At 53.7% G+C, this 14,921-nt stretch overlaps 2 protein-coding genes across 4 annotated transcripts; both read right to left on the reverse strand.

The window, feature by feature from the left end:
* Positions 1–280: 280 nt before the first annotated feature.
* PTPN6 (protein tyrosine phosphatase non-receptor type 6) lies at positions 281–14,162 on the reverse strand. Of its 3 annotated transcripts, XM_064155850.1 has the most exons (17): positions 13,611–14,052; positions 13,147–13,280; positions 12,876–12,977; positions 9,555–9,677; positions 9,076–9,270; positions 6,250–6,472; positions 5,113–5,229; positions 4,838–4,951; positions 4,348–4,444; positions 3,860–3,939; positions 3,619–3,768; positions 3,369–3,500; positions 2,959–3,113; positions 2,615–2,682; positions 2,078–2,229; positions 747–844; positions 281–643 (listed from the first exon to the last, which is right to left on the reverse strand). In XM_064155850.1, exons 3-17 carry the CDS (start codon positions 12,887–12,889, stop codon positions 541–543), a joined length of 1,821 nt encoding a protein of 606 aa, XP_064011920.1. In that variant the 5' UTR covers positions 12,890–12,977; positions 13,147–13,280; positions 13,611–14,052; the 3' UTR covers positions 281–540. The 3 variants fall into 3 exon arrangements, with proteins under 3 accessions (XP_064011920.1, XP_064011919.1, XP_064011921.1); XM_064155849.1 differs by lacking the exons at positions 13,147–13,280; positions 13,611–14,052 and adding an exon at positions 14,110–14,162 and having other exon boundaries at positions 12,876–12,974; XM_064155851.1 differs by lacking the exons at positions 12,876–12,977; positions 13,147–13,280; positions 13,611–14,052 and adding an exon at positions 9,925–10,163.
* Positions 14,153–14,869, reverse strand: C15H12orf57 (chromosome 15 C12orf57 homolog). Its single transcript, XM_064155856.1, has 3 exons — positions 14,807–14,869; positions 14,551–14,727; positions 14,153–14,472 (listed from the first exon to the last, which is right to left on the reverse strand). Exons 1-3 carry the CDS (start codon positions 14,859–14,861, stop codon positions 14,324–14,326), a joined length of 381 nt encoding a protein of 126 aa, XP_064011926.1. The 5' UTR covers positions 14,862–14,869; the 3' UTR covers positions 14,153–14,323.
* Positions 14,870–14,921: the final 52 nt, after the last annotated feature.

Below are 14,921 nucleotides of genomic sequence, written 5' to 3' on the forward strand. Positions count from 1 at the left end.
CCTCAACCAGACCACAGTTTACAAAGGAGATGCCACAGCCATGACACCAACCTCTGGGGTATTTACAGCACCCATCTGCAGGCTGAGGTAGAGAAGGGGATGTAGTGCAGAGGGTTAGGATTAAGAGGATATTTCATGTTGACTTGCAGAGGAGCTGAATAAAGGAGCCAGAATGTCCCTATATGAAAAGCCAAAGTCTTGGGGAATGCTACCAGGCAGTGGGCAGAGCTCCTGTGGCTCTTCCTCAGCCCCTGAAGCTGACAGCAGAGTTGAGTTTAGGCGCCAGCTCTCAGTAAGGTAAAAGAAGGGGCATTGTTTGTTCTGTGATGAGTGAAGGGGCAGCAGGAGGCTTTGCTGGCCTGCACAAGCAAGGGACAAAGGGACAAAGTCAGTCACCAGAGCTGGACTGCAGCCTGGATCAGGGCACTGGAAGAAGGACTGGTTCATAGTCCTGCAAGGAATGAGTCCAACCAGCCAGCACATGAGCTCCAGCCTTGCCCCTCAGGTTCAAACCTCCACTGTGCTACCTGCAGCAAAGGTTTATTTCTTCTTCAGTGACCCTTTCAGCTTCTTCTCTGAGGAGCGCTGCTTCTGCACCTTCTCCTTCTTCTCCACATTCTCATAAATTGTTGCCTCTTTCTGCCTGGAAAAAAACAAGGCAGAGAAAATCAAGGGGAAATCAGCAAGGAGAAGCAGCTGGCAGGGAGCTTGCCAGAGGCAGGCCTCTGCTTCAGGGCAGTGCTTACTTGGAGGGCTTGCGTGAGGCCTTGGCGTGCCCACTGCGCGCAGCAGGGGGGTAGGTGATGTTCCCGTACTCTGACTCCCCTGGCTTGCCCTTCTGAGCCTGCAGGAGACAGAGGCAAGGCTGAGGAGAGCGTGGTCTGGGAGAAGCATGCGAGGGGTCATGCTTCATGCTAGGGTCTTCAGGCTCATGAGCCAGCAGTGCCTTCATGCAGCCCAGAGGCAGCCGTGTGCTGGGCTGAATCAAGAGGAGTGGCCAGTAGGGCAAGAGAGGGGATTCTGCCCCTTTGCTCTGCTGAGACCCCCACCTCCAATACTGCATCCAGTTCTGGGGTCCCCAGCATAAGGACACAGAGCTGTTGGAGCGAGTCCAGGGCAGGGCACAGACACGGTCCAAGGGCTGGAGCATCTCTGCTATGAGGACAGACTGAGAGAGCTAAGGTTGTTCAGCCTGGGGAAGATTCCAGAGGGACCTTAAAGGTGCCTTCCAGTACCTGAAAGGATCCTACAGGCATGCTGGAGAGGGACTTTGCATGAGGGCAGCTAGAGATGGGACAAGGGAGAATGGCTTGATGCTAAGGGAGAGGAAGGTTAGAGTGGATCTTAGGAAGAAGTTCTTCAGTACAAAGGTGGTGAGACTGGAACAAGTTGCCCAGGGAGGCTGTGGCTTCCTCCTACTGGGGGTGTTCAAGGCCAGGTCAGATGAGGCCTTGATTCTAGTTGAGAGGCATCTCTGCTCATGGCAGGAGGGTGCAGCAGATGATCTCTGCTGTCCCTTCCAATCTGGACCATTCTGTGATCAGCACACTCTGCCCACTGCTGTCGCAGAGGTGATCAGCAAGGATGCTGCTTGTAGGTGCAGTAAATCTCTGAAGGCACAGCAGTGCCTGGAAGTGCCACATGTTGGCTAAAGAACCTTAGGCAGAAAGCAGCAGCTACTGGCTACTGCCAGAGGCTACAGAAGGCAACAGAAAAGATGCCACTTAGCAGGAGAAAATCCTGCAACTGCAGAACCAGAAGGAGAAAGACAATGAAGAAACAATGGAGAAAGGAGATGGGAAAGTCTTTGCCTGTCCTAGATTCAGCTTGTAACAAAAGAGTTCCTGGTAGAGATGTTCTGCAGAACATGGCTAAAATAATTGCATCACTCACTGCTGGTTGGCAGCTCAGAAGGGGTTGGTTGGTAGTGGAACTGCTAAATTCCCCTGAATTTTAAGGAGTGGAAGAGAGACTCAGGTCCTGATGCTAGCTTAAAGCTTGAGAAACAGCACTGGGGCTCAGAGCACCACGCAGGGCCTAGACTCCCAGAACAGAAAAGTGAAGCTCCCCTTCTCACCTGGATAACTTCCAGCTTTCTCTTGGTGGTTTCTATGAACTGGCAGATGGCCATGTAGATGAACTTGTACTGGGCCTCCGTCTGCACCATCCCTGAGCGCTGGGCCCTCACCATCTGGATAGTCTTCTGGATGTCAATGTCACAGTCCAGCCCTAGCAAGGGGCACCAGAAAAGCTTATGGACATGCTCACTGCCTCCCTCTGCCAGTTCTGCACCAAAAGCAGTCACAGTGGAGGTCAGACAAGACATTTCCACCTCACTCTACACTCTTTACTCCTGTATGGACTTCTAGACTTCTTTCCTGCTCAGCCTCTTTCAATTCTGTCCCTGGATGAAGAGCCCAAGCTCAGGGAAGGCTGAAGCCATAGTGACTGGATGTGGTGCACAAAGATCCAGCAGGTGTCACACAGGAGAGCACAACCTCAGGGCTGTGGTGAGATTTCTACCTCCTATTTTTCATTTCTTTGCAGCTGAACTTAAGGGCACAGCCCTAGTGAGTAGGTCAGCTCACACTGAGATGCTTTGGGGTCCTCTTACCCTTGGTGGAGATGGTTTCCACTATCATATCAATGACAATGATCGTCCCAGTGCGGCCAATCCCAGCGCTGCAAGGAGAGGAGGACAATCAGAGCAACACAGATCCTGAACTGAAATGACTGCAGCTGCTTCTGAGAGGGATGTGCCACCTGCAGCAGCTCTTCAGCAATGCCATAAGGGAGTCACAGATTTGACAGAGTTTGGCTGGGGGGCATCCAAGAGGAAAAAAGCAAATACTGGGGATGGGCTCTGCATCACTCAAGTCCTGCTATAAGGCATAACTTCTATACCCCACCCTAGATAAGGAATGGAGGCAGCTTTCCAATGCCAGCCTCTGTACCAACCTGCAGTGCACGAGGATGGGCCCTGCGTCTGGAATGCTCTCTTGCTTTTGATTGATCTGGTCAAGGAAGCTGAGCACACCTCCTGGCTCACTGGGTACACCGTGGTCAGGCCAGCTCAGGTACTGGTAGTGCCAGATGTCACGCAGAGCCTTACCCTGATAAGCACAAAACAGCCCTGGTAAAGCTGCAGGCCTGGCCTGGCCCTGCGCCCTGTCCCAGGGAGAGCTGCGCCCGAAGCCAACGGGCATCTCTGTCTCCTACACACTCCTTGGTCATCCCACCAGTGTGATTTCTACCCAAACCAGGTGGGAAGAGCAAATCCAAGAATGCTACAGCAGCAGCAGCAGAGCCCCCAGCAGCAGCCAGCCCTGGGCACAGTGGCTGCTGGAGCCCCAGGCTGGCACACTCACGTTGTCCCTGGGGCACACGCAGAGGTGCCGCAGTTTGTACTCCAGCGCGTTGTGCTCCCCAGCATTCTCCACCAGGTAGGGGCCGTACTCTTTGGTGCTGCCCACCTCGGGCCAGTAAGGCACACACTTGTTCTGTGTGAGCAGAGAGGGTGGGGTGAGGACCAGGAGGCTGCAGGGAAGGGAGGAAAAGCAGAGCAGTAGTTGAAAGGGAGGAGGAGGCAGCTCCCAGATACCTACAACCGCTACTTACTCGACCCTTCTCCACCTCCCGCGTCGTCATCACGACAACCCGCGTGTTCTCCTGCCACACCATCTGCCAGAAGTCATTGACTGTGGCATCCAGGCAGCCCTGGCTAGCGATGTAGGTCTTGGTGCGCTCATCTGGACTGATCAGGTTGTTCTGAGTATCAACAGGGGCAAGTCAGGAGGCCTGCAGGAGCAGGAAGGCCTTCACCCTTTTTGGGCATGTGGCCACCTTTCAAGAGCCTTACCTTGACATAGTTGGCATTGATGTAGTCAGATCCAGGTATGTTTGGGTCCCTTCCTTGGAGGATGACCCTGGAGTGATCAACTGGAAATGCAATGAAAGAATAAACAGAGCAATGAGACTCTGTGCCCAGCCACGTGAAGCTCCTCCCCTGCCCCGTGCCACCTTACTCATGCTAGCCAGTGCAGGCATCAAGCTTCACATTGTCACCTCTCCTTCTCTGGGGTCAGATCAGTCTCACCTCATCCTCCCATCTCTGTACCACTACCATGGACCATCAGAAGTTAATGAGTCTAATGCAACCCTCCCTCCTTCCTTCAAGGACAGAGAAAGGCTACAGCTTCACTGGTCAGCTCTTACAAGCTCTGCAGCACTGAGGATTTAACCCGCCCTGGAGGACAGGGCAGGCTGAGGCAGGGTCAGGGGTGACTTGGACAGGGTCTTCACTGCCTGTTTGTGTCTACTTTTTTGTAATGGAGAAGTAAGACTCACAGGGCAAGATGTTCTTGTATCGGTTCTTGCTCTTGTTTTCAGGTCTCTGACCCTCATGACGATCAAAGAGCTGCTTGGCTTCCTGTTTCTGCAGACTCTGAGAGAAGAAGAAAGAACAGTCCTGGCAAGGTCACAGCATGTGACAGGGCAGGTGGGCACTCAGAGGAGCAGTGCTGACCCTGGGGACATGTGGGAGTGTTTGGGGGAGGGGAGAGCAGGAAAGCAAACTTAGACTTGAAAAGTCAAAGGTCCATGCCCTTACTGTGTTGGTGTCTCATTCCCCCCACCATGAGAAAGCACAGTTCCACCTCACTGAGCTCACTTCTCAGAGGAGCAGGTTCCAAACAGAGACTTCTTTCAGAGATAAAGTGACAAGAATTTACAAGGCACCTGGGAAGTCTGTGTCCAAGCAGAAATCAAGGATGGAGAACGAGGTGGTGTACAGGGACTTCCCAAGTGGGCAGAATAATGCCCCCCAGCAGTTTCTTACATCAAATTCCTCCCAGAATCCAGCCTTGGATGTCTCCTCAGATAAACTCTTCTTGTTCAGTTCCTGCACTCTATTCTCAATGTCAGCTGCATTCACCCTGGTGGCATAGTAGGGCTGGGGACAAGACAACACAACAGGTTGGTAGGAAAGAGACACACTGCTGGAGAGCAAAGACTCCTCTTTGTGCCATGCCGCAAAGGAGGAGCAGGACACAAGGCAGAAACAGTGAGTATCCCTACAAAGAATTCCCAAGAAACAGAGGCAGTGGGATTTACCTGCTTCAGGTACACAAAGGAGCCTGACAGCTCCTCGATGCCAGTCTTCTTGAAGTGCTCCACCAGGTCTGCCAAGCTGTCAAACACCTCAGCGCCTCCCACGGTGTAGCGTTCGTTCTGAGTGGGGAGGAAGGTGTCACATCTCACCTGTGACACGGCTAGAGACAGGGCTGACAGTGCTCAGGGACAAGGGCCTGCTGGCTGCAAAGGCAGAGGTATTGCTCTGTGCCACCCAGAAATGCACATCTGGCAGAGAGCTCCAGCATTCGTCTGCCCTGGCACCGATCTCATGACGTGGGGCACTGGCTCCTCAGAAGATGGAAGCCCACAGAAGGTATTTTGCCCTCAGCTCTCACGTAAGGCCAGTTGCTTTCTATGCTTGAGATATCCTTCTGCTCTCTGCATCATCCCAAGTGGAAGAAATGGGATAACTTGGAGTCACAGAATCACTTCAGTTGGGAAAGGTCATCAAGTCCACCATCCCCTAACTCTGCCAAGCCTGGTGCTAAACCATGTCCCTCAGCACCACATCTCTGCTGCTTTTAAACACCTCTGGGCTTGGGGATTCAACCAGTGCCCTGGGCAGCCTGTGCCACTGTTTGAGAGCCTTTTTGGTCCTGGAGTTTCTCCTAATATCCATCCCAAACCTCCCCTGGTGCAATTTGAGGCCATTTCCTCTCCTTCTATCACTTGTTCCTAGGGAGAAGAGGCCAAACCCCACCTCACTCCAACCTCCTTTCAGGGAGTTGTAGAGACTGATGTGGTCTCCCCTCAGCCTCCTCTTCTCCAGATTAAACAACCTCCAGTTCCTGATGGAAACATCTGTCAGACTCAGTGTGGAGGCCTTGCAGATGTCCCTCCTCTTCCTCCAAGAGCTCACAGTTAGATTGCAAGTCCTCCTCTCTCTGTCACTACAAACTCCCTTTACTGGAGTCCTTGGTCACACTGAGCCCCTGCTTCTGCCTGTGACGGCACCCAGCAGTGCCCATCATCACCCAGGTTGGAATCTGCAGGGTGGCAGCACTTTGACCCAAATTCAGAAAGCCTGTTGATAGTACTCCAGCTGACAGGGCCCCTGCTTTTTAGGACATGATCAGCAGACACCACTCCACCCCCTCTGCTCTCCCAGCTGCTCACCTCACACATGATCTTGATGTGTGTGACTTTGAGCGGGGCCCCAGCAGCATTGCTTGCCCCAGCTGGTGGAGCATCAGACCCAGGTTTCAGCTGGTCAGTGAGGATGGACAAGACAAAATCCCCAGGTTTGCTGAGGCTCTCCCGCACCAAGAAAGTCCAAGGGGTGGCTTTGGCCTGGAGAAGTGACTCAGCTGCAGGGCCTGAGAGATGCCCATGGTACCACCTACAGAAAAACAACAGAGTCAGAAGAGAGATGCAGGTGCAGGTAAGTGGATGGCCTTGAGCTGATGAGTGAAAGACAGCAACAGTAGGGAAGTGTGAGGGAGGAGAGGAAACCAAGGAAAGAGCAGGATCTTGGAAAAAGCATGAGATTGGGAAGAGGAGATTTGGCAAGAAAAGGAAAGAGCAAGGCATGGTGTGGTGAGCAGAATGCTGGTACCAGAGGACATGGTAGGAAAGCACCGAGCTTGATCCAGTTGTGTGATCCTCCATGTCTCCTCTCAGCACCCAGTGAGGAGCATCCCCATTTGACCCAAGTGTTCTCAGCCTTGCTGCAGGACTGGACCCAGGGTGCAGAGGGACACAAGCAAAGTGCAAATGGCACAGCTGCTGCCAAGCCCTTTCCAACCTACAAAGGCCCCTGTGTGTGTGTACTGATGCAAGTGATGGTCATCAGAAGCAGGATGAAGATGGGACAACCCTGGCCTCTTTTGGCCCTGCAGAAACTCCAGATGTGACCCAGGCTGTCTCTGTACAGACCTTCTAGTTCCTCATGCCTGTCCCAAGCTTTGCAGTCTCTTTGGACCACACCAGAAGGTTCTAGGAGGCACTGCTGAGCTGCCAAGTAGAGAAAGAGCTCAGCTGCATTCGCTGCAGCTCCATGTGGAACCAAGAGCTAGAGCTCCCACCTGCAGAACACTGAGAGCTGTGGGGTGCCCTGGGCATGGGGAAATGCTCATCCAAGGCTCATCTTCCAGCAGAGGCTTTACTGGGTCTGAACTCAGCTCAGGGGCCACTACAACACTGGTGTTCCTGCTCTGGGCTCTTTGCTCCTTCCTAGCTTGGTGTCAGGAAAGGACTTTGGGCCTCCCTAGCAATAACAGACCTGTTTCAAACAGGCACCTCTGGTCCTGGAGCATTCCCATCTCCAGATGGAGTTGTCTGCTGGTCTCTGTGTCTAGGAGCCTTTGCAGCACAGTTGCTGTGCCAGCTGAAGGCAGCATCCACTGCAGCTCCCACAAAGCTGCCTCAGCAGCTGGAGACAGTTGTTTGGAGCATCTCCCCTGGATAACAGAACTTCAGAAGCAGGGAGGTGTTGCATCAGACCTGCTTGCAATGCCCTTCCCTGTTCCCTTGCTCTGCACAGCACTCCAGACGCTGCCATCAAGGTCAGGGTGGTGCTCAGTAGCCAAGCCACCACAGTTAGAGCTGTGGGAGGTCTGCTGCCCACAGCTGCTGCCCAGCCAACAGAGGCCTGGGGTGGTGCTGGTATTTATGGTGAACTTGCCATTGCTAGGGCCATCTGCTCCCAACAACTGAAAGGGAGTCCAGGCCATGGCCCAGTCACAGGAGCAGCTGAGGTGTGCATTTGCCCCTGCATCTGGCCAGAGCAGTGCCTGGATACCCATCCCTAGAGGAGTTCAAAGGAGGCAGAGGTATGATGCTGAGTGACATAGTTTAGAACCAGCCTCGGTAGAGATGACCTTAAAGATCTTCTCCAACCAAAATAACACTTTCCAACACCTAGGAACCATCATGCCAGCAAAACATGGCAGACAGTCATCACACCTTGGTGATCAACCTCTGCTGATCCTCACCTTACACTCTGCAAGCAGCAGCTGGTGACTCTCGGTGCATTGCAGTTATCTGAACCTCCTCCCACAAAAGAGTTCAGACACCACTTCTCAGCTGCCCCCTGGGAATGGTTGGCCCCTCCTGCTCGTAAAAGGACTCTGGGCCTCTTCACTGGTAGGAAGGGGTTAATGGGTCTCATTTCCCCCTTCCCTTCCCCCTGTAGAGCCCAGCTCTACAAAGCCACGTGATGGAAAATCATTTGGGGAGGGAGTGAGAGGAGCTTTTGCAAGAGCCTGGGCTGGGGGGAAGAAGTTTCCAACCGCAGGGAGGAAGGGAGGAAACTGCAGGGCCACAACCCAACGGCCTCAAGTGGAAAGCACAGTGGGTGGGCAGACACTGGCCCCTCTGCAGCCCAACCCCAGAGTGAGCAGAGGGGTACCCAGACACTTTGCCCAGGACATCTTTGCTCCCTATGTCCAGATGCCCAAGGAGGCACTGTTCACCTCAAAGCAATGCACAGCTGCTCCCTGAGCTGCATCAAAGAGCCTGAGAGCACAACACAAAGGCAAACCCACCTGGTTTGATTTAGGAACTTGGTGGCAAGAGACTTATGCAAAGCAAGGACAGGAAGGAGACTAAGCAGGCTAGGAATAGCAGGGGAACCTGGTCCTGCTCTCAGCTCTGAGTCACACAGGCCCAGAATAACCAAGGAAGACTGGGGCAAGACTGAAGGTTTCACCATGTCACCCTATGGACCTCTGCATACACACATAACACCACATTTGCTTTTAGCAGCAGTTTATAAGCAGCAACAGGAAATCAGAAGTGAAAATTGAGCCCTAGTTGTAGGTCTGCTGGGATAGGTCAGGATAGGTCCAGTTACTCCTGGGGATGGAGGCATAGGAGGCTGCAGGAGGCAGGAGACACTTTTTGCAGGGTTTGCCCTGGGAATGCAAGTAGGGTGGAATGGAGGCCACAAAAGACAGGGGAGCTCTCCACACAGACACATCAGCTGCTTTGCTGCCTCTGTACCTCTCAGTAGTGGGGTCGGAACAGTTGAGTGGGTATCTCAAGTCAATGATGGTCCCATCTTTGTCCTGCAGTGAGCCCTGCTGCTGTGTGTAGTACTCCACCAGTTCTGACAGGGTGGCAAACTTCTCCCCTCCATACAGGTCATAGAAGTCCCCAGTGTTCTGGATGCGGATGTGGGTCACCTGGTCACCAACCCTGTGGGAGGATGCACAGAGCAGCCCGGTGAGGTGGTTGGGAAAAGGGCAGAACATGCTCTATGTTACCTATGTTACCTCCTGCCACTGCAGTGCAAGGAGGTGACCACAGAGACAAGCTCCTGGAGCAGCTTCAGGGAGGGTCTAGAAGATGCTGGAAAGCTCAAGTCCTTTTACAGCATGGGAGGGATTCAAAGGCATAACGCAGGATGAAGAGACACCACAGGGCATGTGAGGATCTAAGGTAACCTTGGGAAGACAGAAGGTGGGGCCCAGGTTACTGACCGGACTGAAAGGGAGAAGTCCCCCTGGTTCCTCTGGCTGGGTCTGGCCAGAAAGCTCCCGTGGACACCTCGCCCCTTCAGTAAAGCTTCAGCTTCCAGCCCACTCAGGCCACGGTGAAACCACCTAGCAGAGGAGATAAAAAGAAGACCAAGTGAATGAGAAAGGCCAGGCACAGTGGAGAATGGGCCCCAGTCAGCAGCCCAAGGAATACCACAGCACCACTATCCCTTGATGGAAAGCTATGGAAGGTTTGCAACCAGCTAAGCCTTCCAGGGTGACCCTCTCTCTTCTTTGTCCTACTTTCCTGGTCCCTCCTCTCTCTCTCTCTCTCACACACACACATATACACACACTTCTCAGTCTCTCTTACCTCACCATGGTGGAGGCTGAAAGAAGAGGGTACCAAGTGGCTACCACCAATGCACCTCAGCAAATGCAGAGGGCAGAGCAGTTTGCGCCGGCAGGAAAAGGGAAGTCTGAGATCTGTGCTGCAGCACCCAACGCCAAGCTGCTTCTGCACCTCTTGGGAGCTGGCCATGTATCTCCCCAGGCATTAACTGTCAGCCCATCCAGACCCTCTCCATCCCCCTGCTTCTGGACATGAGCCCCGAAGTCTGCACAGTGCAGTTGGGCACAGGCGAGCGCAAGGCACCACGGCTCCAGGAACAGGAAGTGCTCTGAGCCATCAACCCCACTGCCCCCAGCTGCTTTGCACACACTTCTGCTTCTCCTTTTGTGTCTGCCCTCCCCACCCCCCTTAGGTCTTGGTCTTTTTTTTCACATCAGGGCTGACCCCTCCTTAGGTCTTGGTCTTTTTGTCACACCGGGGATGACTTCACAAGCCATGGGTCCCAGCCACGCTCACAACATGCAGTCCTCTGTGTCCTCTGCTCCCCTTCTTCCCCAAAAGGCCGGTGAGAAACATGCTGCCCCCCTGGCACCATGGCAAGGGCTCAAGAGTGAGGAGCACTCAAGTGCCCAGGGTAACCCTCACACCTGCAAGGCTGCAGTAGGCAGCGCAAGTGAGCGTACACTGAGAACTGATGCAACCTACTGTGGTTTATGTCTTCCCAGCCACACAGCTTGACTCTGCCAGGCTGCCCCCAGCCACTCAGCTGAAACCTCCACACACAACTCCCTGGCTGGACCCTCTGGGAAGGGAAATGTCCCCTGTGCTCTGTACAGCCACAGGGGAAATCTCTGCAAATCCAGAGCTGCAGACTGGCACTCTGATGTGGTTGATACAGGCCATAGTAGCTCGAAAGGGATGAGTATGGAGGAGAGAGGTGGTGTTGGAGCTGCCTGACAAGGCAGGCAGAGAGCATGACAGACAACTGCTACCTACAGCAGGCACACACAGCACCAAGAGAGCTTATCTTAGGACCTTCAAGATTCCAGCAGAGCAAACTGAGGCCAAAGCTGTCAACCTGGACAACTAGATACCAAGGAGAAATAACCATGTCCAGTTACCCAGCCATCTCCAGCTGCAGCCCAGGACTGCCCTGTTCCACAACACTGGTTTCAGAGTCTGCAGGTCTCAGGAAAGAACACAAGCTAAGCCCTGGCCAAGGAGGTCAATCCAGCTGGCAAAGCAGCCTGACTTCCATGGGGCCATCTCAGCTACCATGTGTGATGGGGTGGGCAGCAGGAACAGCAAGAGACTTGCTCAAGTATCAGCAGCTGCAGACTTCTCTGCACACCCTGGACTGGAGCATCATGCCAAAAGCTGAACAGGCTGCTAGCAATGGCTATGACTTTTGGCCAGGACAGAAACCAACAGTAAAGGGAAGTAGAGCAGAGACATAGGAAGCTAAACTTCATTGCTAGAAAGGCAACGCACCTCACTCTGAAACACTTCTAGTTTCACAGGGGTGATGAGCTGGGATGTGGGAAGCTACAGGGGTTCAGCTGTACTGCCTGAAAACTGATGTTAATAAATGAGACATTAAAGGCACAAAGATATGGGGCTGTGGGAATATCTTAGACACAAAATTGTACAAGTTGGACCTCAAAGACTACACCTAAAAATTTCCCCAATCTAGCACTGGCGCAGAAAAGCAGCAGGGAAGAAGGACAGGCAGAGGTCCCAGAAGAGAATCCCTCATTTCAAAGTAAGATTGGCTTTGAGGAGGACGTCACCAGGTGGATGGATGATGGCAGTGCAACGGCTGTGGTTCACCTTGATCTCAGGAAAGCATCTGACACCATCTCCCACAGCATCCTCACGGCTAAACTGAGGGAGTGTGGTCTGGATGATCTGGTGGTGAGGTGGAACCTCCTGTGTACCTGCTTGTAACCATTGTTCCTTTTCCTATCACTAGACATCACTGAGAAGAGCTTGGCCCCTTCATCTTGACACCCACACCTCCTGTTTATAGACATTGATAAGGTACCCTCTCAGCCTTCTCTTCTCCAGACTAAACAGCCCCAGGGCGCTTAGATGTTCCAGTCACCCAATCATCCTCATAGCCTTTGTTGGACTCTCTCCAGCAGGTCCCTGTCTCTCTTGAACTAGTCAGCCCAAAACTGGACACACTATTCCAGGTATGGTCTCACTAGGGCAGAGTAGATGCTGGGGAAGAACCTCCCTAAACCTGCTGGACACACTTTTCCTGATGCACCCCAGGATGCCACTGGTGCTCTGCTACAAGGGCACACTGCTGTCCCATGGAGAACTTGCCATCCACCAGGTCTCCAAGATCTTTCTCCATGTAATGCTAGTGTGGATCCCATTGCCTTACACCATGCCACTGCAGTCTGCAGACCAGAGCACCTGCCCTGAATGATGGTAAAGGTTTTACAGTTCTACAAAGGGCTTGAAAGACTTTGGTGAGTGAACAAACAAACAGGATTTAAGAGCTCAGCCTCTGTACAAAGCCATTGAGAGCTGCTGCAGCTGCAGAGCAGCAGAGTCACTGCTGTGGACAGGGCACTGCAAACTCTGCTTTGCTCTTCATAGAATGCACTAGGTTGGAAGGGACCTCTAGAGCTCATCTAATCCAACACCCCTGCAGTCACAGCAGGGACATCCCCAACTAGATCAGCCTGCTCAGGGCCTCATCAAGCCTGACCATGAAGGTCTCCAGGGATGGGGCCTCTCACCGACAACCTGGGCAACCTCTTTCCACCAACCCCACACTAAGGAACTTCCTGAGGAGGAGCACTGGACACAATCCGAATGCCCTGAACTCCACTCCTCCAGCTGTCCTGTAACTCCTGTTACCAGGGGAGGTTTTCCCTTCTGTGCCCTGTTTCTACTGCCACTGTTTTTATTTTTCTCACCAACCCCTGTTTTCTTCCTCTGGCATTCAGAGCACTCACCCACAGGATGGCATCAGGATCTTCACTCTCAGATCCCCTGTGATGGGGGACTGACAGCAGCTGGTGGAGGAGGTACCACAGCCCTTTAAGCAGGGTGTCCTACTAAAGAAAGCAAAGCAGTATTGGGATTATCCAGACAGCATTGTCAGACATGCTTGGGATAGAGATCAAAGACCTTGTCAGAGGAGAGGTGGACTTGCACCTCTGGACGATTGTGGCAGCGAGTGCCAGGGCTCTGGAGCAGCAGTTGGCAGCACCTCCCTTAACTCACCTGCGTCTGATCCAAGCAAGCACAGTTCCAAACTCCACCTGTCCCCGAACAGACTAAGGAGAAGGTGGATCCAAATCAGGCAAACTCCAAGCCTCAGGTGGAAGGCTTCATTTTCACTACTTGCAAAGTATTTCCTGGGTTGTGGTTAATGAGTAATTAGAGGGGTGGGGGAATGCCAAGGCCAGGCTGGGAGAGGTAGAGCCGGAAGGGACTGATTGTTCTTCCTGCCTCCTATCCACTGAACTCAGGCTTTCACTGGCTGCATTCCTGCCTGTTTTGTAACCAAAAGGCATCGCCGGCAGACCCGGATGCACCTCTCTCACAGCTCTCTACTTTTGCAGGCCTGCCTTCTTCACCCCCAGCCCTGCCACCCTGGTCCCCACTGTCCTCCCCAAAGACCTCAACACACCCAAAGGCAGCAGGCACACAAAGCAAGAGGCTCCAAGCAGGCACACCTCACATACCTTGGTTTGAATGAAGACAGCACAAAACATCACCCTGCTCCACTAGATTTGTCCCTCCAGTTTCAAAAGACAGAGTTTTACGTTGTTCTAATTGGGGCTGCAGGCAAATGGGGCAAGCCCAACCCCCACAGGATCTCTCCACTGCCTTGCTCATTAGAGCTGATTGCACATTCAGCCAAAAACCAGCCACAGGTGGCAAGAGTAAGCTGCACTCAGCCTGCTGGGGACAGGCGTCTCAGTAGCCTCTAGGGCTCTAGCTGAGCAGCACCAGACTGTCTTCAGGGACACCTCACCCAGTATGTTTCAGATAGCACATCTGTAAATACTTGGTTTTAAGACAGGGCTTAACACCTCTGAAATGCTAAAAAGGGTTGCTCCAACACTCAGTCCTATGGCTTTACTGAACTCGGTGCATACTGAGCCACCCAAAACACCAGCACAGATCTACCAGGTGAGGCAGGCACTGCGCCACCTCTACACCAGGGACAAGCACCCACACCTGAGGAGCACAGCTGAGCTCACGATCATCAGCGGAACGAGGCCACTTTCAAGATGTTCTTTATTCACAAGCAGACACACAGGCAGGCGGAAAGCATCGCGTTCGAGTCCCTTGCTGAAGGGCTCCAGTTCCCGGGGCTGACGAGGCCCACACCTTGGCAGAACAGCAGCAGCCAGAACTGCATGATCTGGTGGGGCAGGCGAGCACCACGGGCTCAGGAGGTGGCTACTCCACCTGTGCCGGGCCCGTGCGAGGGCAGTGTCATGGGCGGCAGGAACAGGGCCTTCAGCTTGCCCGACATGCTGGCAATCTCCGGGTCCTGCGACTCATAGGATTTGATCAGCCGGGCGAACTTCAGCACCCCTGCGAACGAAACACGAAAGGTGGGAAGGCAGCACTGTCAGCACCGCCGCGCTCTCCGCGGGCTCGCAGCTGCCGTACCCTCGCCGTCGTTGCTGAAGCCATAGGCTTTGATCACATCCTGCTGGATCTGGGTGGCCACGGGCAGCAAGAACTGCAGCATCTTGCCCATATCGTTGCAGGCGTTATCCCGAGCCTCATCCATGCGCTGCGCATTCTCGGGCGACCCAAAGGCCTTGATCACTTCCGCCAACACGGCTGCAGGACGCCAGAGCCGAGACATTAGCCCGACTGCTCTGCCGGCCGCTGCCACCTCCCGCTGCCCGCCCGCACTCACCCTTAGCCTGCTCAGTACTCAGGGCTGCGGTCGCCGCTTGAGCGCACGCCGCCATGGTAGCCGCCGCGGCGTGCTAGAGGCCGCCCAGCACCGGTCCCATACCCAGGCCCACGGG

The sequence above is a fragment of the Pogoniulus pusillus genome, chromosome 15, assembly GCF_015220805.1.
Source record: "Pogoniulus pusillus isolate bPogPus1 chromosome 15, bPogPus1.pri, whole genome shotgun sequence".
NCBI classification, from domain to species: Eukaryota; Metazoa; Chordata; class Aves; order Piciformes; family Lybiidae; genus Pogoniulus; species Pogoniulus pusillus.

What these genes read in the sequence shown, in the direction of transcription:
- PTPN6 (XM_064155849.1), bottom strand. Translation starts at nt 14,138, where the DNA reads ATGATCGTGAGCTCAGCTGTGCTCCTCAG. An exon ending in TCCGACCCCACTACTGAGAG is followed by an intron (nt 6,473 to 9,075) that starts GTACAGAGGCAG and finishes GTTTTTCTGTAG; the next exon opens with GTGGTACCATGGGCATCTCT. An exon ending in ACATCAAGATCATGTGTGAG is followed by an intron (nt 5,230 to 6,249) that starts GTGAGCAGCTGG and finishes CTCCCCACTCAG; the next exon opens with AACGAACGCTACACCGTGGG.
- C15H12orf57 (XM_064155856.1), bottom strand. Translation starts at nt 14,861, where the DNA reads ATGGCGGCGTGCGCTCAAGCGGCGACCGCAGCCCTGAGTACTGAGCAG. An exon ending in GAGTACTGAGCAGGCTAAGG is followed by an intron (nt 14,728 to 14,806) that starts GTGAGTGCGGGC and finishes GGCGTCCTGCAG; the next exon opens with CCGTGTTGGCGGAAGTGATC. An exon ending in CTTCAGCAACGACGGCGAGG is followed by an intron (nt 14,473 to 14,550) that starts GTACGGCAGCTG and finishes TTTCGTTCGCAG; the next exon opens with GGGTGCTGAAGTTCGCCCGG.